This window comes from Notothenia rossii (genome assembly GCF_949606895.1).
Source record: "Notothenia rossii genome assembly, chromosome: 9".
NCBI classification, from domain to species: domain Eukaryota; kingdom Metazoa; phylum Chordata; class Actinopteri; order Perciformes; family Nototheniidae; genus Notothenia; species Notothenia rossii.
Genome location: NC_136907.1, coordinates 80,594,656 through 80,617,869, shown reverse-complemented (window position 1 = coordinate 80,617,869; position 23,214 = coordinate 80,594,656). Strand labels below are relative to the sequence as shown.

The 23,214-nt window shown below is 40.0% G+C and overlaps 1 protein-coding gene across 1 annotated transcript; it reads right to left on the bottom strand.

Moving 5' to 3' along the window:
- Window positions 1-5,042: 5,042 nt before the first annotated feature.
- phb2a (prohibitin 2a) lies at window positions 5,043-21,657 on the bottom strand. Its single transcript, XM_079649015.1, has 10 exons — window positions 21,500-21,657; window positions 19,909-20,038; window positions 15,929-16,013; window positions 15,427-15,506; window positions 14,544-14,728; window positions 12,423-12,552; window positions 11,987-12,090; window positions 10,519-10,596; window positions 9,077-9,153; window positions 5,043-5,651 (listed from the first exon to the last, which is right to left on the bottom strand). Exons 1-10 carry the CDS (start codon window positions 21,518-21,520, stop codon window positions 5,633-5,635), a joined length of 909 nt encoding a protein of 302 aa, XP_079505141.1. The 5' UTR covers window positions 21,521-21,657; the 3' UTR covers window positions 5,043-5,632.
- Window positions 21,658-23,214: the final 1,557 nt, after the last annotated feature.

Here is a 23,214-nt window from a genome sequence, read left to right as displayed (position 1 = left end):
AAGATTTAAACCTGCCCTCCCCCTTCCTCTGTCTGATGTAGAAGAACAGCCTCTCAACATGGAGGTCGACAGCTCGCTGAGGCAGAAACAATGGCCGCCCCCCTCCATTCTTCCTCCCCCTCCCTCCCTTCTGCAGATTTGTAGGTTGCAGTAGCCTCTCTGCTCTCAGAGCTATAAATAACTCGGCAGCCATCTTATCTTTGTTAGAGTGTGTGTGTGTGTGTGTGTGTGTGTGTGTGTGTGTGTGTGTGTGTGTGTGTGTGTGTGTGTGTGTGTGTGTGTGTGTGTGTGTGTGTGTGTGTGTGTGTGTGTGTGTGTGTGTGTGTGTGTGTGTGTGTGTGTGTTGTAACCACAGGGTTGTAACCATAGACTGTATATATAAAGGTTGTAACCCTGTGGAGAGGAAGTAGAGGGCAGATATGATGTCACATGACGGATGGAAAAGGAGCTAAAGTGCCACAAATATGCAGCTTTTTGGATGTTAAAAGGAGTAAATGTTAAAAAAATGTCTTTGGTTTATTTTCTATCTTAACATTTCTGGTTTTTAAATGTTGTGTTGCATTCAAGGACTACCGATGGAGGAGGTTGCAAACAGGGTTTCTGCACAGAGACATGTCATATAGTCGTGTGGTGTTACCGTCGTAATGTTGCACCAATTTGACTCGAAAAGTCGTCAAAGGAAAGCTTGTTGTCATCCTCTACGTTATGAGATTATTGGGAGTTTGTTCATGGGGATAAGCAGGAGGTGGAACACCATGAAAACATTGCAGAAGAAGAAGGGGAGGTAATTAAAGAAGGTGAGGAACAAAGTGGAAACTGGATGTAAATCTGACATCGGGGTTAGCTTCGTGTCAGAAAGGGGTTAAAAGGTTAAATTAAGAAGTCAATTTCTTCATTTGTATTATTATTTATTCACTAAAACTACACATTTAAAAATAAAAAAATTAATAACTCCACTCCGATTTTTCAATTTTCTTCTAACTATACTTTCAGATTTTAGGGAATTTTTCTAAAATATTTTACATTTCCACAAACTCCCTCTGGAGGGATTTCAGCCTCTGCAGACCATTTACATGCACTAAACCCAATAGAACACACAACAGGAGAGGGACTTGGAAGGACTTGCTTATTTTTCACGACACGTAAAGTAATTCAAGACATAACGGGAATTAAAACTTCCATATGTACAGATTTTTTATAATTTTGTGAGTCCGTTTTTTTCCAATCTCGAAAGTCAAACAAGTCTTTTGCAGCAGGAACAAAGATAAGAGTGTGTTCAGCGCGTGGTTATTAACGATCATGAGTCAATGTTGAGTGTGAGGCTTAACTAATGAGACGCTTACTGAAGTGTTGCAAAAACACGAGTTCCCACACAGCTGACGACGTTCCTGAACGCACCGTGCTCTGTGGGAGTTATAAAAACACATGGCGTTATTGCACTTTAAAAGGTGTAGCGTTTAACAAACCTGCGTTAAAATGTGTAGACATAACGAGTGTTTTGTTTACAGTTGAGGGAATACTCACATTATCCCAGATGGAAATGAAAAAAAAGAAGTTATGGATTTTTTCTTTTTTAAATTGTCAAATTAAATGTATCAAATCAAATATATACATTTCTGAAAAAGGTTAGATATTTTTGAAAAAGAACACAAAATTCCATAATTTGCTAAATTATAAAACTTTTGAAAAAGAAAAACATTTTTTTTTAATGAAAATATTATCGAAAGAAATAGTATAAAAAAAAGAAAACTGAAAAAGGTAAGAAAAATTGAAAAGGGTTATTCTAGAAAAACTCACAAAGAAATAAATATAACATTTATTAACACTAGAAGTGCGGCTAGGGGAGACTGCACCATCCCATTTTGTCAGGCTCTTTTCATTCAACGCATCCCATCAATGGAATTCAATACCACCATCAATAAGAGAGTCCTCATCTACTACTCATTCAAGCAGTGTTCAAAAGTGGCTCATTGATAACGAACAGCGTCAGCACTGATGCTGAGTGCGTATTGTGAATGTTTTATTTATTATCATGACTTGCTCCTTACCTGTATTCAGTGATGTCGTCTATTGTAAATATGTACTTTTTTTTTGTATAACAATGTAGTACTATTCTTGCTTGTAGGATGCCTATCACCATCTGGCAAAGGGACTATCGGTGAAAACTAGCCTTTCGGCTCATTCGAGTATATTTACATGTTTTTAATATGTTGATTAATGTACACTGTCCCTTGTTTTAAATCAATCAATTCAATTTAAAAAATACAAAATATTTCTGAAAAAGTTGAAAATTAAAAATAGTTGTTGGAACATTTAAAAATAATTTCAAAAAAAGTAAAAAAAAAATCAGAATTTATTTTGGGGATGTAAATGTTCGATAGAAGTATATTTTAAAAGATATATACAATTCTAAAAAAACTTATATGTATTTTGGAAAAATACAAAGAAATTCCATAATTTGAACTTTAACATTTTTCGAAGAAATAATATTGTAAAAACAGTTAAACGCTTTTATTTGAAAAATTGTCGAAATAAATATATTTTTGAAAATGTATATATATTTCTGAAAAGCTAAACAATTTGCGTCATCGTCGTCCCTTTTGCTCCAATTTGAAATAAATGTACAATAAAAAAAATAAAATTGTTTATATAGATAGGAGAGTTGAAACCCTCTGTTAAGACCGAGAGACCCCGGTACTGGGGGCCTCCTGCAACATCTTGCAGGAAACAGTGTCTGAGGGCATGTTCATTTAATAAACTATGAATGTTTTATATCCATGTAACGGAAAGAAACTCATCTAATTGATCATTTTAATTTTTTATCCAAAAAACCCCCACAATGCTAACGCTGAGCCTCTGAATTAGCAACGAGCGAAAAATGCTAACAGATGACTGCACCAAAATCCACTCACAAAACCTTATTGTGTATCTTTGCTGCACATCCAACCCATCGTTTCACATCGTGAGGTGACACAGAATCGAGGGGTACCCTCATTATCACTCAATGATACGAACTCTCAGAGATAATAACAAGAACACACATCAAAACATATGGAGCTAGGTAGCTAGAAACGCTAAGATGGCTCACCTGTGTCGTAGTCTGGTCAAAAGTGGTCTTCAATGGCATTAAAACGATAAAAACGCTGCTGAAGTTAATCCGTAGGTTAATACAATGTGTCTGTGTCACTTTGAATGATTTCTGATAATCCATGAGCAATAAATCTGCTTTTCCGTTTTGAGATGTCAGACCTAGGGTTAGCTTCACTCTGGGGCAAAACTGTGTGCGCGAAGCCCCCACCTTTTTGTTTTACCATATGTGTGTGGGGGGAGATTCCCCTTCGATTCTATTGGCTCTAACGGTCAGAAAGAGATGTCAATCACCAAAATCGACCAATGGGTTCCAGAGAAATGGTAAAACCGCCATTTCCACCCAAATCACCTCAGAGGTGGAGTTTTTTTTGCTAAACCTCTAAAAAAGGGTCAGATTTAACTTGTTTTGCATCAATCTTGATACAGGGTATCACATGCTGCAGAGCAACTATTTCAAGTATACTACGTCATAGAGTGGCGCAGAATGCTGGGCATTTAAACAGTCCTTCGGCGCCACTCGATGACGTAGTATACTTGAAATAGTTGCTCTACAGCAGTTTTACTCGCGATTGAGCCACAGTGCAGTGTTCCCTGCTTTTAACCCATCCTAGTACCAGGAGTCTAGAACTATGAGTCTCGAACCAGGAGTCTAGTACCAGGAGTCTAGAACTATGGGTCTAGTACCAGGAGTCTAGAACTATGGGTCTAGTACCAGGAGTCTAGAACTATGAGTCTCGAACCAGGAGTCTAGTACCAGGAGTCTAGAACTATGGGTCTAGTACCAGGAGTCTAGAACTATGAGTCTCGAACCAGGAGTCTAGTACCAGGAGTCTAAAACTATGAGTCTCGAACCAGGAGTCTAGTACCAGGAGTTTAGAACCAGGAGCCTAGAACTATGAGTCTAGTACCAGGAGTCTAGCACCAGGAGCCTATAACCAGGAGTCTAGTACCAGGAGTCTAGCACCAGGAGCCTATAACCAGGAGTCTAGTACCAGGAGTCTAGTAGTAGGAGTCTAGGATCAGGAGTATAGAACCAGGAGTATAGAACCAGGAGTCTAGCACGAGGAGCCTAGTACCATGAGCCTAGCACCAGGAGTCTAGTAGTAGGAGTCTAGAACCAGGAGTCTAGTACCAGGAGTCTAGTAGTAGGAGTCTAGAACCAGGAGTCTAGTACCAGGAGTCTAGTAGTAGGAGTCTAGAACCAGGAGTCTAGTAGTGGGAGTCTAGAACCAGGAGTCTAGTACCAGGAGGCTAGCACGAGGAGCCTAGCAACAGGAGTCTAGTAGTAGGAGTCTAGGATCAGGAGTATAGAACCAGGAGTATAGAACCAGGAGTCTAGCACCAGGAGTCTAGAACCAGGAGTCTAGAACCAGGAGTATAGAACCAGGAGTATAGAACCAGGAGTCTAGAACCAGGAGTGTAGTAGTGGGAGTCTAGAACCAGGAGTCTAGTACCAGGAGGCTAGCACGAGGAGCCTAGCAACAGGAGTCTAGTAGTAGGAGTCTAGGATCAGGAGTATAGAACCAGGAGTATAGAACCAGGAGTCTAGTACCAGGAGCCTAGCACCAGGAGTCTAGAACCAGGAGTATAGAACCAGGAGTCTAGAACCAGGAGTGTAGCACCAAGAGCCTAGCACCAGGAGTCTAGCACGAGGAGTAGTGGGCAGCTAGTGTACAGCGCCCAGGGAGCAATGGGAGTGAGTGGGGAAGGGGGGTGTCCGGTGCCTTGCTCAAGGGCACCACGGCAGTGCAGGAGGTGAACTGGGACCTCTCCAAGTAGCAGTCCACACTCCATATTTAGGTCCTGTCAGGGACTTGGACCAGCGACCCTACGGCTCCCAGTCCAAGCCCCCACTGACTGAGACCCTGCCGTTTAATAATTGTTAGAAGTTTTTCTCCTAATCTCTCATTTGCTGCGAGTTTTGAAAGAAACAAAAAGACAAGTCATCGTCATGAGCTCTTGAACTTTTATAAAATTAACAAGACCGAAACTAAACAATAAATCAGCAGATTAATCAGAAGAAGAGGAAATGAAGACAAACATAATAAGAATAAAAGAGTAATATTTCAGCTGCTATCTCACCGTTTATCGTCACAACTTTATTTGATGAACCACAATATTATCTTCATGTGATTTTGCAGAAAAGACTCCTCTGATGTTGGTAAAACAACATGTTTACATATTTTACTTCTGAAACCGGTTCGTTTGCATTTCAAGCTTTCTAAATGATGAAGTCAGATCAGGAAATACAAAATGTGTTATTTTCACTTCTTTTAACGCTGTGTCCAAATCTACATAAATAATATATATGAAGAAAGAGCACAGATTTATTTGATCACATAAAGAACATTTTCCTCATTCTGGATGAGATCGACAGACGATTGTAAAACATGAAGCTGAAGTGTGAAGCCAACACCAGAGGACCCTTTCCAAATAGTCAGTTTTAGTGACGCGTAAACTTCACAGATTCACAGAGTAGATCCGACGACGTGACGATTCCTTCCTGGAGATGCGGACCACAAGGCATGATGGGAAATCCTCTTTAATTCCCCATCAATGAACTGAAAGAAACACAGAGAGAATACAAGTTACAAAACTTTAAATATATCTTCAGGGCGTGTTTGTAGAAAGATGTAGTCCGAGTCCTGTGGCGCTGATCTTGTTTATAAGACATATCAATAGAGCGGTGCAGTGATGACGTGTTTCTGTAGTTCGACCCTGAAGGAAGCTGCTGGCTCCCTCGACAGAAAGCAACGGGATTTCTCCAGAGGATTTAGGAATATTGTAAGAAATAAGGTCTGTGGAAAACGAACCTGTTTGATAAATGCACGTTTTGTTCAGCCGGATAATCTCCACACGTCTACCCTACTTTTATAATGTTCTAAATCGAATGGCCAGAAGCTAAATGCTAACGTTATGCTATAAAGCAGTGGTCACCAACCAGGCGAGTGTGGTGCGGGCAGATTGCTGACTACAACAAAATGAACATATTTTACCGTGATTTAATTGTAATACACGTTTCAAAATGATGCCGGAATAACTAAATACTGATACCGGTTAGTCAAAAACATGAATTAATGCTTTGACAAGTCTGCAGACAGACGGCAGGCGAAAGGCTTTTGTTCACGTGTTCGGCGTAATGACGTACAACGTCCTCCGCGACTTCTGTAGTCCTATTCAGCCACTTGGTAACAACCATCGTTTTTCAGACACGTCCACTCTTCAGAAATCACCAGTGGGGTCACTGCTGATGATTTAATGTAGAACAAAACGTGATCCGTGTCTTCAATGTGTCTCAACCACAGTAGGGGTTTCACCGACTAATCGACTAGTCGACTACCTTTACCACTAGTCGGCGCTGTAGGCCCTAGTCAACTAGTCGACTACCTTTACCACTAGTCGGCGCTGTAGGCCCTAGTCAACTAGTCGTGGAAAAAAATGGAGGTAAACGAGGTGCTGCAAAATGCTCCAAAACACGTCCGACATTCTTATGTATGGCAGAACTTCAACGAAGATGTAACCAACTCCACAGTGAAGTGTCAGTTGTTTACAGCTGTACTGAAGTACAATACAAATACATCTGCTATGCGCAACCATCTGAAGATGAAGCACCCGCTGCCGACAGCTAGCACTAGCAGTAATGCTAGCACCAGTGAGCAACGGACCGGCGTCAGCACTGAACAGAGGCAAACCAACAGCAAGAAAACACGGGTCAACAGTGATGCGGATGATGAGCTACGGGATTACTGCCAGCGGACACCGCATATCCCCACAATGGATAATCCACTGGAGTGGTGGGCAGAAAACGTGCACCGCTTCCCCCGCTTTCGAGGAGCTACCTGGCTATTCCAGCCACAAGCACCCCGAGTGAGAGGGTTTTTTCCCTGGGAGGCAACACTGTCACCCGAAAGCGGTCAAGCCTCCTTCCCTCACATGTCGATGCGTTGGTGTTCAAACCAAAAATATGGAAAGGTGGACGTTATCATAGAGGACAGCGAATAAAGTGTTGCGCACTGGATTTACGTGGCATTTATGTAAACAAGAGTTTTTTGCTGTCGATTTTGGTGAGTCCAGTGTTTGTTATTTACTCAGCCATGTAACACAAATTAAAATGCAGTGTTTAATGTTACTGTATGAGTTCCAATAGAAAATACAGTTGTAAACCTCTCTTTGTGTGTCTCTATTATGACGTAACGACTAGTCGACTGCTATTTTGAAAAACGTGTCGACTAGTAAATATTGGTAGTTGTGAAACCCCTAAACCACAGACCTTATTCCAGATATTCTCCTAAACCCTATGGAGAGATCCCATGGGCTCTGAGACCAGGGAACAGGAAGTGGAGAAATGCTGACTCACTTCCTGGTTTTAGGACTGGTCACTGCACCGCTCTATTCTCTCTAGAACATGTCGCCCGTATACAAGATGTCTCCGCGGACGTAAACAACGAGAGGTAAAAACAAATCTGTCTCTGCCGTCTGACGCTCTGTTTGATACTCAGATCTCTGGAGGAATCACACCGTTTGAGGAACAGAAATATTGTTTTCTGGCATCACTTTAACGTTTTAGGGGGAAATCTGCAAGTTGTTAGACAAAACCCTGGAAACAATACCAAAGCAGCATCTCTCAAATTAAAAAGGTACGTCATTCAGGCGGAGAGTATTCAGGTCCTTTACTGGAGTTACAGTAAAAGTACTTTAGTAAGTATAACGAGCCGAATGCAGCGTTATTATTCCCTGTAAAAGTACCCAATGCAGAAAAATCCTTACATTTCACAAGCTGGAATTAATTCAAATATGTTTTAGTGGTAGTAAAGGAAATATTTAGATGTTTTGCCGAAGTAAAAATACTAATATTACAATTTAAAAGTACTTTCAAAAGTATTTTAATATTTAAATGTGGGGTAGGTAAGTTTCAGAAACCGGCTCGAGTGCAGTAAATTTGAAAGTACACAGCCAAAAAGAATCCGCCCCTTCCTTCAGACTTCCTTACAGAGCACCTCCTCCGCCAGAGCAGGCTGCAGTAACGTTACATATCAGGCAAAGCTAAACACATCTAGGTTAGCAATACTACACAGCCAAAGCAACTCCGATATTGACTCTGGTTTGACTTCTCCTAGTTTCCACTTTCTTTTTGTTCTTAATTTGCTCCATACATTTTACACCAGTAGACGATGTTGAACCTAACTCTGCCATGGTGAAAGTGGCCGCCTGTTGCTGGCGAGTCATTGAAGTACTGCTGCAATGCACGCCCAATGACGGCACGCCCAATGAGGGCACGAGATACATTTGTGCGTGCACGAGATGGAAGGCTGACAGACAGGGCGGCAATCCAATCCGTTTGTATCACGGCTTCCACAGATGACATCTTTTATGGATTTATTGTCAAAGCACTTCAGATATTCATTGCTATCGGGATGTTAAGAGCATTCCATGGAATATAACAAAAAGTGTATCTCGAGCCAGTTTCTGAAACTTACCTACCCCACCTTTAAATAAAAGTATAATACGCAAAATACAGTTAAAAGTATTATTGTTAAAAGTACCTTTTGCAGAAAATAGTTCAAAATAAATTTGAAAATTACTGAAAACTGTTCAATTTATTATATCATATTTTATTATTTATTTTATTAATTTGTAAGGTGACTAAAGCTGTCAGATGAATCCAGAAAAATATCTGCTTTGATTTGGAGAGATTTATGAGTACAAATATCCCAAAAATACTCAAGTAAAAGTACCTCACATTAATACTCGAGTAATTGTACTCAGTTACTTTCCACCTCTGCTTCCAGGTTAGCGTAGCTTAGCACAAAGACTGGAAGCAGGGGGAAACTGTTAGCATATTGTCTGCAATCATTTTAAAATCCAAACGGAGGAATCCCATTGGCTTCTTGTGGAGAGGAGATGCTGCCTTCAGGCTCCAACTCAGAAATACGACATCCCATCACCGCTGTGTATTAATGTGTGTATTAATATTCTCAGGACTCACTTGAAGTTGTCTTTGTCCTGCAGGTTCAGCACCAGGCTGTCGGCGTTCAGGTAAACTCTGTTCTGAGACGTCGCCATCTGCGGGACACACACACACATATTCAGAAACACACACACAGGGAGTGAGCAGAGAACACACAGGTGGAGTTCCTGGTTGTGAGGCTGAAGCACAATGGGAACTTTGTCCGAGCTCCAACACTGAGCTGATTCAGAGACATGATGACGTGACTGTGACACACTCTGCTGCAGACAGACAGACACACACTCTCTCTCTCTCTCTCTCTCTCTCTGCTGCAGCTACACAATCATTATCATGTATCAAATCCACATTTGAGTGACGCTGCTAAGTGACGAATCAGCTGATGCATTTCTTGTTCTTTCAAAAACTATAAATCAGACACTTAATGTATTCTCTCTCTCCTCCTCTTCTTTCTCTCTCATTACATTACATTGCATTTAGCTGAAGCTTTTATCCAAAGCGACTTACAATAAGTGCAATTTATTATTTTATCTCTCCTCCCTCTCTCTCTCTCTCTCTCTCTGCAGCTAGACACTCATTATTTATTAAATCCACATTAAGTATATGCTACTGTAAAGACAAACGATATAATAGTTCTCATGCTAATGGAGTATTCTTAAACATAATAATGTAAAAAGATCTTTATAAAAATACTCGGTTTATCCCAAATGTTTCTGCTTTCCTGCCACTGTAATTTAAGAAAAACATGTTTATGTCGATTTAAATTGAGTTAAACTGTTAAGTTCAGGACATTTCATGTTCATGTGGCGCCCCCTGGTGGCGACACTGAGCTACAGCACGCTGAGCCAAACTGAGGCTTTGAGGGGAAACTGTGAAGCTAATGAATAAATCAAAACATGTTTTATCCTTTAAAATTATCTACCGTTAACCTCTCAAAGGATGATGTGATTTTAATTGAATTGTATAATAATGGTCAACTGTTGTCTTCAGGTGTCAGAAGGAGATGTCATGTTCATGTGGCGCCCCCTGGTGGTGACACTGAGCTACTGCAGTGAGGCTTTTGAGGGGAGACTGTGAGGCCAATTCTAAATAAAACATGTTTTTATTATTTGAAACGATGTGGATTAACTGCTCAGAGGAATATTTAAAGAAAGGAGAACAATTATCCATTTATTTATTTTTCAAGAAATTATAGTGATGCAGAAACTAATTTTAAATAATCCTGATGAAGTTAGCATTTAAATTACATATGTGCATAAGTTAAAAAGAGAGCCACTCATCAGAAAACAATGTTTTTTCAGACAATATTCAACCTTAAAGATTCAAATGCATCCAAATCTTCATTTTGACTGTTTTCTTACTTTTGGAGCAAATAAATTGTCCATTATTAACGTTTTTTGATTCGTTTTTTGTCAGTTGTATTTTAGCTGCAGAATAAAATAAAAAAACTTAGTGTTTCTCACCGTCTTGGCGATGCTCTGCGCCGCCCGGATCTTCCTCAGCTTCAGGTAGCCGGGGTTCTTCGTCAAGGCCTCTCCCAACTGACACACACAAAAAAAACACACACAGAAAACACACATGTAAATGGTTAGTGTTTCCTCAGGAGTGTAAGTGTTACACCCAGGGAGGATCAGAGCGGCAGGCGTGTCTGTTTCATATTTAATATTCTCACGCAGGTAAAAATAACTTGCTGCATATTTGTGTTTGGGTTGTGGCGAGAAACTTTTTACAGAGTGCACGTCAGGACAGGAAATCATCTCTGAGTCTCTACTTTAAAGAGTCCTCTCCTGCTGATGTTCAGGTGTATATCAGTATGTAGTGTCTCTACTTTAAAGAGTCCTCTCCTGCTGATGTTCAGATGTATATCAGTATGTGGTGTCTCTACTTTAAAGAGTCCTCTCCTGCTGATGTTCAGGTGTATATCAGTATGTGGTGTCTCTACTTTAAAGAGTCCTCTCCTGCTGATGTTCAGGTGTATATCAGTATGGAGTGACTCTACTTTAAAGAGTTCTCTCCTGCTGATGTTCAGGTGTATATCAGTATGTAGTGTCTCTACTTTAAAGAGTCCTCTCCTGCTGATGTTCAGGTGTATATCAGTATGTGGTGTCTCTACTTTAAAGAGTCCTCTCCTGCTGATGTTCAGGTGTATATCAGTATGTAGTGTCTCTACTTTAAAGAGTCCTCTCCTGCTGATGTTCAGGTGTATATCAGTATGGAGTGACTCTACTTTAAAGAGTTCTCTCCTGCTGATGTTCAGGTGTATATCAGTATGTAGTGTCTCTACTTTAAAGAGTCCTCTCCTGCTGATGTTCAGGTGTATATCAGTATGTGGTGTCTCTACTTTAAAGAGTCCTCTCCTGCTGATGTTCAGGTGTATATCAGTGTGTAGTGTCTCTACTTTAAAGAGTCCTCTCCTGCTGATGTTCAGGTGTATATCAGTATGTAGTGTCTACTTTAAAGAGTCCTCTCCTGCTGATGTTCAGGTGTGTATCAGTATGTAGTGTCTCTACTTTAAAGAGTCCTCTCCTGCTGATGTTCAGGTGTATATCAGTATGTAGTGTCTCTACTTTAAAGAGTCCTCTCCTGCTGATGTTCAGGTGTATATCAGTATGTAGTGTCTCTACTTTAAAGAGTCCTCTCCTGCTGATGTTCAGGTGTATATCAGTATGTAGTGTCTCTACTTTAAAGAGTCCTCTCCTGCTGATGTTCAGGTGTATATCAGTATGTAGTGTCTCTACTTTAAAGAGTCCTCTCCTGCTGATGTTCAGGTGTATATCAGTATCTAGTGTCTCTACTTTAAAGAGTCCTCTCCTGCTGATGTTCAGGTGTATATCAGTATGTAGTGTCTCTACTTTAAAGAGTCCTCTCCTGCTGATGTTCAGGTGTATCTCAGTACGTAGTGTCTCTACTTTAAAGAGTCCTTGAACTCACCATCTTGGCGGCCTCAGCCTCTCCTTCAGCTTGGATGATTTTATGTCTCTGATCCTGTAACGCTTTCTCAACGTAAAACTGAGCTCTCTGCGCCTCCTGCTGAGCTGCAAGGGAACAGTCAGAAACACTTCAGTTCATAAATAAATAAAACAATATATTCGTTTAAAAAAACTGCAGCATTTGAAATTTGCAAATTAGTTTTAAACACATTTGTAAAATCCTGTTAATTAATCCTAATGACTCAAATGTTAAAAACAAGCAGAACTGTCTGATGAAACGCCCAGTGATCAGAAACAAGAGGAAACAAGAACATTTCAGTAAATAAATATATAAAACATGACACTGTGTGGCTGGAGGAGGAGGAGCAGGAGGAGGAGGAGGAGGAGGAGGAGGAGGAGGCGTGGCCTCTTTCTCCTGGCGTCCGGATGTTACTCACCGACTTGCTTTGCCTCCACGGCGGCGGTGTATTCTCGGCTGAAGCTCAGCTCCGTGATGGCCACGTCGTCCAGGATGATGTTGAAGTCTTTAGCTCGCTCGAACAGATCTCTGCGGATCAGCAGCGAAACCTGGAGGAGGAGGAGGAGGAGGAGGAAGGAAACGAGAGGGTTTCGGATGAGTTACTGTACGTCCACACAGCAGCTTTGAAAAAATCTTGAAAATCTTGGACATACAAAGCAAAAAAACGCGGGGATTTTATGCAATCAATCAATATATATATATATATATATATATATATAAATATATATATATATATATAAACTCTCCAAACAGGCGAAAACCTACCAGTTTCACCCACTGTCTCTGCCACCTCCCTCCATGCCTGGTTCCTCCGGTTTGTATCCCGGTAAATAGTTCTGGTCGTAAAGAACCGGGTGATTTGCTACCGTAATGTCTCGTTTGGAATATGAGGAAATGAACTGCGGTCTGGCTCTCCCAGCTTGCACGCGGTTTGATTGGCTAGTGCTTGTTCTGTCAGATTTGCATAAACGGGATTTGATTGGCTGACGCTTCCACCTCAGCTTCAAAAGTTGAACATTGCTCAACTTTTGAATCCTGAAAATCCTGGAAATCTTCGCTCCCCCACAATGCAGTTCGGCGAAAAGCGAGGCAAAGTGACGTCACCCCATTCAAAGTCAATGGGCAGAGAAGCGTTGGAAGATTTTTTAAAGCTGCTGTGTGGACGGGCCGTTATAGAGGGTCGAGGAGGCAATTCCTCCTTAATTATAGCAAGAGGATTTCTTTTCGTGTCAAATTATCATATAAAACTAGGGGTGCACCGAATAGGAAACAGTTGGCCGAAAACCGAATGCCGAAAGGCGAAAATGATTAATATTATATATATATATATAATGTATACATTTTTTACCAATGTTGTTCAGCTGCCTGATTATGGAAAAAGACATGATTATGGCAAAACTTAACTTAAATAATAATCACTATTATGGGTCCATAAAACATTTATTCAGCACTTTTGAATGCATACAGTACATTCATTCCAAGTCAAGTGCATTTTCTTTTCTCTGTAGGATAACTAGAACAAAGTGCATTCAGAACAAAGCCAAGGTGCTTTAAAATAACCATCTAGGCCAGTAGGCCTACAACAAACTAGTGTGAATACAGACTGTAACAGCCAGGCCTTCAACAACAACAAATGCACCTATAAGTGCATGCATACAAATGTGCAAAGTGGATAAATCCACATGAATGTAACTTTTTACAAATGAAATTACAATTCAATTTCAAGAATCTGCAAATAAGGCTGTCTGTCCTCATGAGCAATGTAAACAACATTGTATCATTTAGATACCGAAAGTACAATATATTGAACACTGTGCTGCTGTCATTTCCCCCTAATGATAACCTGAGATGGTGAATTATAACTCACAATGAAAATGGTTCAGGAAAGTGGGTAGAGAGTAGACATGTAGAACTAGATAAGCTTATGATAAGCCAGCCTTGTCTACTTATGAAGGAAAAGTGGGAGGTTCTTTTTAATGAACAGTAGCTTCTCTGCTTTCTCAGCCATAAGTCTGTTCCTCTTCTCATCAAGCACATGAGAGGCAGCGCTGAACAGTCTCTCGCTGTCAGTGCTTGTGATTTGATCTTACTCCGCATATTTGTCCGGGTGTTTTGATTTCAAGTGGTGGAGTAATCCCGAAGTGGTGAAAGTCTTTGCAGTTACACCCCCTCGAGAAATGTCAGCTGAAGGCGTTTTACAAATCGCAATCCGCGCCTCTTTCTCTGATATCTTTAAATATCTCCAAGCGGCAGACATGTTGGCTGTGAGCCAGCCGCGAGCATGGTCGCGCGCCGTGCTTGTCGCCGCGTTTTGATTACGTCATCACAACAACACGTTAGCTTACCAACGTAACCCTGTTCTCTGACTTTCGGTGATATTTTTTCGTCCGAAAGCCGAAACGGCCTTTTTAACCATTTTCGGCCAAATATTCGGTGCATCCCTAAAACATATAATATTATACTCTGGTGTGTGTGTGTGTGTGTGTGTGTGTGTGTGTGTGTGTGTGTGTGTGTGTGTGTGTGTGTGTGTGTGTGCTACCTGTGCTCTCTGAGTGATGAGCTGCGAGGCGTTGAACTTTGCCACGACGCTCTTCAGCACCTCGTTGACGATGGAGGGCAGAACTCTCTCATCGTAGTCCTGCCCGAGCTGCTGGTAGAGGATAGGCAGGTTGGAGGCCAGCGGCCGCGAGAGCACGCGCAGAGAGATGTTCACCATCTGCAGATCTGAGAGGAGGAGAGGAGGCTCATTACAACGAGGGAAATACAACTCAAATGAAGAAACACTCCTTTACTCAGGTAGAAGTACACACATCCTTTACTCAAGTAGAAGTACAGATACTTGTGTTTAAAAATACTCTGGTGAAAGTAGAAGTACTGACTAAACTTCTTTACTCAAGTCAAAGTAAAGAGGCTTTGAAATGTACTTCAGTAAAAAGTACCCATAACTAGCAGCTGTTTTAAAGAGTACCTGACCTCCCTTTATATTAATAGAACAATAATGTCATTGTTAGCTAATGAATGTTTCCATGGTGACCAACGGCAACATGACAACGTTTTCCCTCTTCTTTAGAGAAGACCAGGAAATGATGGATACACGGATCGTGTTCAAATCAATAGGCACGCAATGACTCTAAATAGTAATGATCATATTCATGAGGAAACAGCTGTTCCTACATCCCATCATCAAACCACTAAACCTCCTTGTCCTTAACCTTTAACGCTTCCTTAGGGATGTAAACCCTTAACTGATGTCTCTGTTCAACACATGCAAGACCATCAGAGTATAAGACTATGTGTTTTAAATGATTATCTGATGACCATTTGACACGACAGTGTATATCTAAATCATAACTGAGGCGGTTGCTCTCCAGGTGGTAGTCGTGTGCATTGTGTGGATGATTTTCAGAGGGTTAGGGTCTGACCTTTGCTTCCTGTGAGGGAGGAGATCTTCCGGGGGCGGGCTCTGATGTCGTAGATGACGGGGTACTGGATCCACGGGATCCTGCAGGAAACACGGGCATGATATCAGATGAAGAGCAGAATCAGGTGTCCTGCCAGCTAGGTTGTTTGTTATTGTTTACAACATGTGTATACAGGGGTGGACATTCAAATCTATTATCACTGGCCCCGCCATGGTAACCACTGGGGTCTCGTGAGGCGGTTGTCATTGTTGGGTGGAAAGCAAACAGCTGATTGCTTTCCACACAACAATGACAACGCCTCACGAAACGCCAGTTAATAAACTAAAGAATTTAACTAAATAGTTTGTCCAAATACCAATAGCACAGGACCGTGTGATTTGATGCCTGACTGGTATTTCTTTCTTTCTTGTTGTGGTCAGTAGGTGAACTCTTCCCTTGTCATTATTAATGAATATGATAAAAGGTGAAGCAGCAGGTGTGGTTTAGTGGAGGACCCTCCTACCTGAAGTGCAGTCCTTCAGCGAGGACCGTGTCCATCTGCATCCCCCCGACCCGGTTGAAGATGATCGCTCTCTGCCCTCCTTCAACTGAGGCAAACACACACTTAGAAAAAGATCTAACATGTCATATTTTCTCACACGTGTTTTTAAATACAGCAAATCTTGTACAATTTGGGGTGCATTGATAAACTCATCACCATCGATAAACTACAAGGATGCAGTGGTGAAACGGGCAGAATCAGAATAACTTTATTGGTCCTGCAGCTGGGAAACGTACGGTATTACAAGAGTGCAGATTCCTTCCAAAGAGTAGACTTACATATTCAAAGTGATAAGACCACCTGCACAGTTTCTCCCCGACGCGTCAGCCACCAGACTGTGTGCATTACACTCCACACACCATGGAAACACTGTCTTGTCATTGAAGTCATTGAAGTATTACCTGTTCTGCACAACCCTCCAAATATTTGTGACCCGCTCTATGGAAATCACTCGGAAGTCTGAACGGCTCATTTCAAAATAAACGTGGATTTGCGTAAAAAAATAGTTTTTCGGGGTTCGGGTGTTTTGTTTGATTTTAAATAAATCAAACAAAGTCTTGGCTTTCAGAATATGAAACTTGTTTCGGCAAATTCAGATGATAAATACAACTTTGAAGCTTGTGACGGCATCATTACAAGCGGAGAACGGAGTAACTTGACGTCACAGCAGGCAGAACAACAACCGGTGTTTCTCGTGAGGGTTTACACACACACACACACACACACACACACACACACTCTTAAAGTGTGTACACAAACACATTCGCGAGCTTCCCCCAGACGTAATCCAAACTAAAATATCTTCCCTCCGTAGTACTCTGATCATTTGCTAATAACCAATCAGATCGATGGATTCCAGAGAAGAGGAAACTTTGAAGGTCTTTTTCTCAAAATGGTGACTCTGTAACAGTCATTATATAATGTGACATATTTTTGCTTAATATTTGGAGAACAACAACAATCCTGATATCATTAGAAAGCTAGGACTCTTCTCTTTCCAGCAGGGTATACAGCTCAAAATGTGTCTTCGGGTCAATGCGACTGATTTCGATTGGAGCAGGTCACTTTTGTGCACAAGCTACCTCTCATCCACTCACTGCACATCTTTTTATCTTATTTATTTTGGAACAGTATACTTCACGCAGTTTTTTAGTTTATCCAGATTTCATGTCAATCATTTTCTATATCTTAACGTATAATCGCTTCAACTGTTTTTAAAATTGTACTTTTTGGTTGTTTCTTAGTTTTTTTTGTATCTTCTTTAACTGTGTTTATGTTTGCACCAAGGTGAATTCCTCGTATGTGTAAACCTACTAGGGTTAGGTATCGTTAAGGTTTTAAAGGTACTACTACTTTTACCGATACCGCTTATCGATCCGGTCCTTTAACGGTACTCTTATCGGTTCTTTTGCATGGTCCACATCGAGACGGGTAAAGGTTAACCACACCTCGGAGCGCGTCCGTCCGTCCGTCCGTCCGTGCGTGCGTGCGTGCGATCTCTCGTTTGGATTGGAAAGTCGAAAATACTAAACGCATTTTGTAGTCTTATTGCATATTAGAAACGGAGTTGGCGACACTAAAAGTGCAATATAATGTTTGTGTAGCAATAACACACACAACATTTATTTTAGATGTCTCCAGTACCGATAACAAGAACGATAACGTCGGAGCTGAACGGTACCACGGTCTTTAATAATTCAGCCCCGAGGCCCCTTTAATACCGGGGCTCGGTACCCATCCCTAAAACCTACTTGGCAATAAAACCGTTTGATTCCGAGTAGGCCCACGTTATAAATAATAAAAACAGAATAAGTAAAAAAGCAGTAGAAATAAAAAAAAGTACCAAATAAAACATTTGTTTGCCTTTAGTGGAGAAACCAGGTAGCTCGGCTTGTTTAGTTGTTAAACAGCCGAGCAGTGCAGGTGAAGGACTGGGTGTTTCTCAATGTCGAGGAAGGATGCTCCAGAGACACTATTTCAAGGATGCTACGTCATCGAGTGCCGCCGAAGGACTGTTCCAATGTCCAGGATCCTTGGAATTCTACCGAGGACTGAATCCTTCGTTGCTGGAAATTTCGATGATGCACCAGATGCACTCCGCGGTCTTAAAATCCCCACAAACAAAATCTTTGGCGAAAAATGTAAGGCGGGCCTCACACAATACACACTGCTGCACACTTGCTAGCCTGTTCCACTCTTCGTTCTCCGAATGCGAAGAAGGATCCTTGCCTCGCCTCTGAAGGACATGACTCGGAAGACATGTTCTACCAAGGAAGCATCCTCGACATTGAGAAACACCCCCAGACTTAAACAACCTTTAGTGGAAACAAAAGTAAGAGTTTATAAGCTTCCACTTTTTTATCCTCACGGTTTATTGTATATTTTCTACTTTTTAAATTCTATTTTTTGAGCTGCTTAATTTCCAGAGTTTATTTCTACTCTTTCATTCCTACGTATGCGCAATGCCTTGTTTTGTTGTTTTTTATGCTGCTGCAACGCAAACATTTCCCTATTTGGGATCAATAAAGTAGCTCTTACCTTATTGATATGTATTTGTTTGTCTCTGTATTTTTCTTTCAACATGGTGAATTGGCTGCGGAAGGTGTCGGCACGGCCGAAAAGACACGACGGGGCGGGACACACCAATCTGAGTAGGGCGACAGGACGCTGATCGGCGGCCAGACATCTATCGAGGGCCAAAATTGGCAAGTGTGTCAGGGCCTTAAGGTTTTAATGGTGGATTATCGGACATTCAAAATGATGGGTATTTTTCCCCCAATTGTCCGTCTTGTCTGTCAAAATGCATCCCTGTCATTGGATGAATTAGTTGGGATTCTGGGAATCTGCACACGTCACTAATTACACAAGTTAAGTATTAAGAGAGTGAAATGTTGCTTTACGAATTTAAACACTTGATACTGTCACCTTTATTCCAATTTCAGATACCTGTATTTTCCAAACTGAATTAGTTTAAAGAGAGAAAAATGTTTCACTGAAACTGGACTCAAATGTAATGATTTTTCATCGACTAAAACGTTTTGAGTTTTCGTAGACTAAAACTAGACTAAGGTCGAGACCACAGTTTGTTGCATTGCTTCATGTTTCAGAAGGTTCGGTTTGCGTTCACACGGCAAAACTCAAACGGACTATAAACACAAGTCATGTGCTCGGAAATGCTGTTCAACCATTGGTCAGACATTAAGGGGGTAACAACGCAAATCCCGGCATTTTCTACCGGCAGGTTATTCTCATGCTGCTGTTAATCTGGAGATCAACAGACACTAGCGGCCCGCGCATATGATTATATAATCAGACAACGTCCGTTAAAACATTATAAAACATATAATGAGAGACGTTCTGCAGTCAGGAGGGCGTTTCACCGACGACAGCTGTTCTTACTTTTATAGCTGACGGAGCATTTTGACTTTACACAACAGTTCATTCTGCTTCACTCTTTAACTAAACAACCGCGGATGTCTTGAAAGACTCTTTCGCGAAAGATCTTTGAAGATATCCGCGTTCTTGTGACTCGTAAATACTACGCTTCCTATGTTTTGGTGCGGACTGCGTTCACACCAGAGATGAACCGCTCCAGAGTTCGCAAGCAAGCGCTCCGAGACCGCCTGTTTTAGTGGACCAGAGTCCGGTTGTTTAGTTCACTTCAGAGGTCTCAGACTGCGTTCACACCAACCCAAATGAACCACACCAAGCGGCTAAACGCACCAGGGTTCGATTCAACCAGACTATACAAGGCTGGTGTGAATGCACCCTAAAACTATGAAGGATCAAAAGGAATCAAATGTGACTAAAACTAATAACCATTTTCGTCTAAAGACTAAGACTAAATCTAAAATAGCTGCCAAAACTAACACTGATCTGGTTCCTCAACAGCCGTTTTACTTTTGAGTTTTATTTCTGTATGTTTGTTGCTGCTCCTCTACCTGTGAACGTGGCCTCCCTCACTCCATAAGCCAGAGCTCCAGCGCCCATCAGCAGCTTCAGTCCGACCCCTAAACCCTTCGGTCCGGACGACATCCGGGCTGCGATCTGCCGCAGCTGCTGCATGAAGTTCTGGAAACAAAAAACACAAGAGAATCAGAATCCCTTTACCCGTCCCACAGAGGGGAAATGTACAGAGACACAGCAAAGACACTGATAGAGACAGAAGACAACTGCATTAAAACAGTATTTGAATACAGAGTGTGGACTGTTAGCTGGAGAGGAGCAACCTACCTTTTTACTGTGTGGTTAAACTATGTATGTAGGGGCAATATACTTAGTAAATACTACATTTCCTAGTATTTAAGTATATATCAGTCTGCTGCCATCTGGTAATCTTCAGAGACCGTTTAATCCCACAGGCCATAAGACTATTAAACACCTGAGCGTGCACTATTTTAATTGTGGTTGTTATTTTTGTATTAGTTGTATATCTTGTAATTGCATTGTTGAGGATCCTGTGACCTAAGTTTGTCATTCATTACATACTATACCTGGTTGTGTTTATGATGAACCTTTGAATCTATATTGCACAGTTTTATGTTTACAACATTGATGTTAAAGGTGTTGGGAAGTAGCATAACAATAAGCAGCCAGTATTAGAATGAGATGTATTTCACCACAGTGTAGTTATAGTCCGAGTGTGTGTTTCAGTAAAGCAGCTCAAATGTTGACAAATCACACACACTGGTATGAAGTTAAAACAGTCCTTAATTAAACAGACTGGATTACACAGACATTAGGACACACAGTGACCTTCATCCTGATGGATAACTAAGGTGAAGGTTAACGCCTCCAAACGACTTTATCCAACCGTGCGTAGCAGCAACCAAACTCCATTCAAAAGTTTGAGTGTTTTTTGTTTTTTTGCACAAACGCTCATTTACAACTCATTTAAAACATAAATGACAATATAAACTGAATGAATACGCTCTTATCTTTAATTCGGCTTATAGATAAACCAAAAAAAGGAGTTAGTTTGATCAAATATCTGCGTTTTTGTATTTGTTTGCATGTACGACTGCTGGATGTGAAGGCTTATGGATTATGGTGCAACTCTCCTTATAAAGGATGTTGTTAAAGAAATAAAAGCAGCTTAGTGTACCAAATATATGCCGAATTGAAGATGGGGTTATACTTATAATGAACACGGTTAAAAAAGCATGTTATAATGCTTTATGTACTACTAAACTCGATGAAATATTACATTGTATGATTTTTAAGCAGACCCTGGCATTTTAGTTTGACTAAAGTATTCCTCCGAGACTGTAAAGTGGGATTTTAACCCAACATTATTTAGATGTAAGAAGTCCCTCACCTTTAGTAACTGTCTTCATATTTGACCTGGAGATTTTAAAATACAAGTTTTAGATAACATTGCGTTGACTGCTAGCTTACATCAGACCCTCACGTGGCTTTTTAAACGCTTATAATGTCGTGAATCTGCGCGTGAAGCAGCAGAGCAGTTGGACACACCTGAAGGCAGGAATGTGAGACAAATAAAGCTGAAACTGTTAAAATAAAAATACTTACTGCTGGGTCTTGATTCGCCATGCTGCTGTCCTCTGCGTCTGTAGCTGTAGGAAAAACCAAGAGAAGAAGACAAGGTCAAGCGTGATGACGCAGTTCCGTCCGTCGGCGCGGGGTACTATGGGTAATGTAGGCGCTGTCAGTGGCTGTTCATAACGTTACAAAGAGACTGTTTGATGTTTGCTCTTTATAATAATGAAAAATATGCTAGTTTATAAATATATAAAAAAAAAAAAATCTAATATACTAAATAAATTTAAGAAATACAATAGCATTAAATAATTAAATAATAAATAATAATAGTTGAGCAAAGTTCAACTTTTCAAGCGTCGACGGAAGCACCAGCCAATCAAATCATATGCCAGTAGCGCTAGCCAATCAAACCACGTGCTTGTGTGTCCGGGACGGGAGATTCATGTGATTGGTTGTTGGTCGCGCTCCAGACACGCCCACCGGCAAGCTTCAATGCGACGCTGCCGTGTGGATGTACCGTAACGATGACGTCCTTAATATAATTTTTTTTTTTAAATGATACAAATATATGCAAAATTATAATTAAAAAACATTTATAATAACAATAATAACATTAAAAAATACAACACAAAGTAAACAAAAATAATAAAACAAAAAAATTACTAAATAAAATAAATAATAATAATAATAATTCAAAAGTAATTAAAATTATAATAATACAATAACAAAATAAAAATACAAAACATAACAATACAATATAAATTATAATAAAAGATAACATATTAATAACAATAATAACATAATGATAAAACAAGTTATAAAACAAATTATAAAACAAATTATATAACCTATTCAAAAAATAGGTTTTATGTAAGTCTTTTATCCAAAGCAACTTACATACTCAGGACTGTGGGCAATCCCCACAGGAGCAATTTGGGGTGAAGTGTCTCAGGGACACAACGACATGCTGACTGCAGTGGGGTTTGAACCTTTGCTCCCCTGATCTGAACACCAACGCACTAGTCCACTGCGCCACGATAATACTGATATAAGAATACAGCAAACAATTATAATTAGACAATAAGTACAACAATTCTAAGAATTATATAATAATAGTAATAAATACTATTAATATAAAAATATATAAATAATAATAAAAAGATCAAATAGAAATCACAATAACAATAATAATAATACTAAAATATTTAAAAACTACAATAAATAAAATAATACTAATATAAAAATACAGCAAAAAATACAAGAAATACAAAAATTCACAAAATGATATTAATATTATAACATTTAAAAAATAATATTCATAATTCAAAATAATTCTAATAATTCTAAAAAAGATATATATAAATCACAATGATAATACAAAGATATAATAAAAAATACAATAAATAAAACAATACTAATATAAAATTAGAACAACACATTATAATTACAAAATGACAAAAAATACAAAAAATAATATGATAATAATAAAATAAGCAATAATATAAAAATACGAATAACAATAAAAAGATAAATTATAAATCACAAAAATTGTAACCAATAATAATTAAAAAAAATAGAATAAATCATAATCCGACTCACATCCGATCGGCCAAAAATCTCTCAAACTTTCAAACTCTGATCAACAACTCTCTGATCCCCCACTTTACTTGCACTTGGATTAGGAATACTGTTTAGGTGTTTTTGTTGTTGAATTGTTTATTTTCTGATTTTATGTAAAGCTCCTT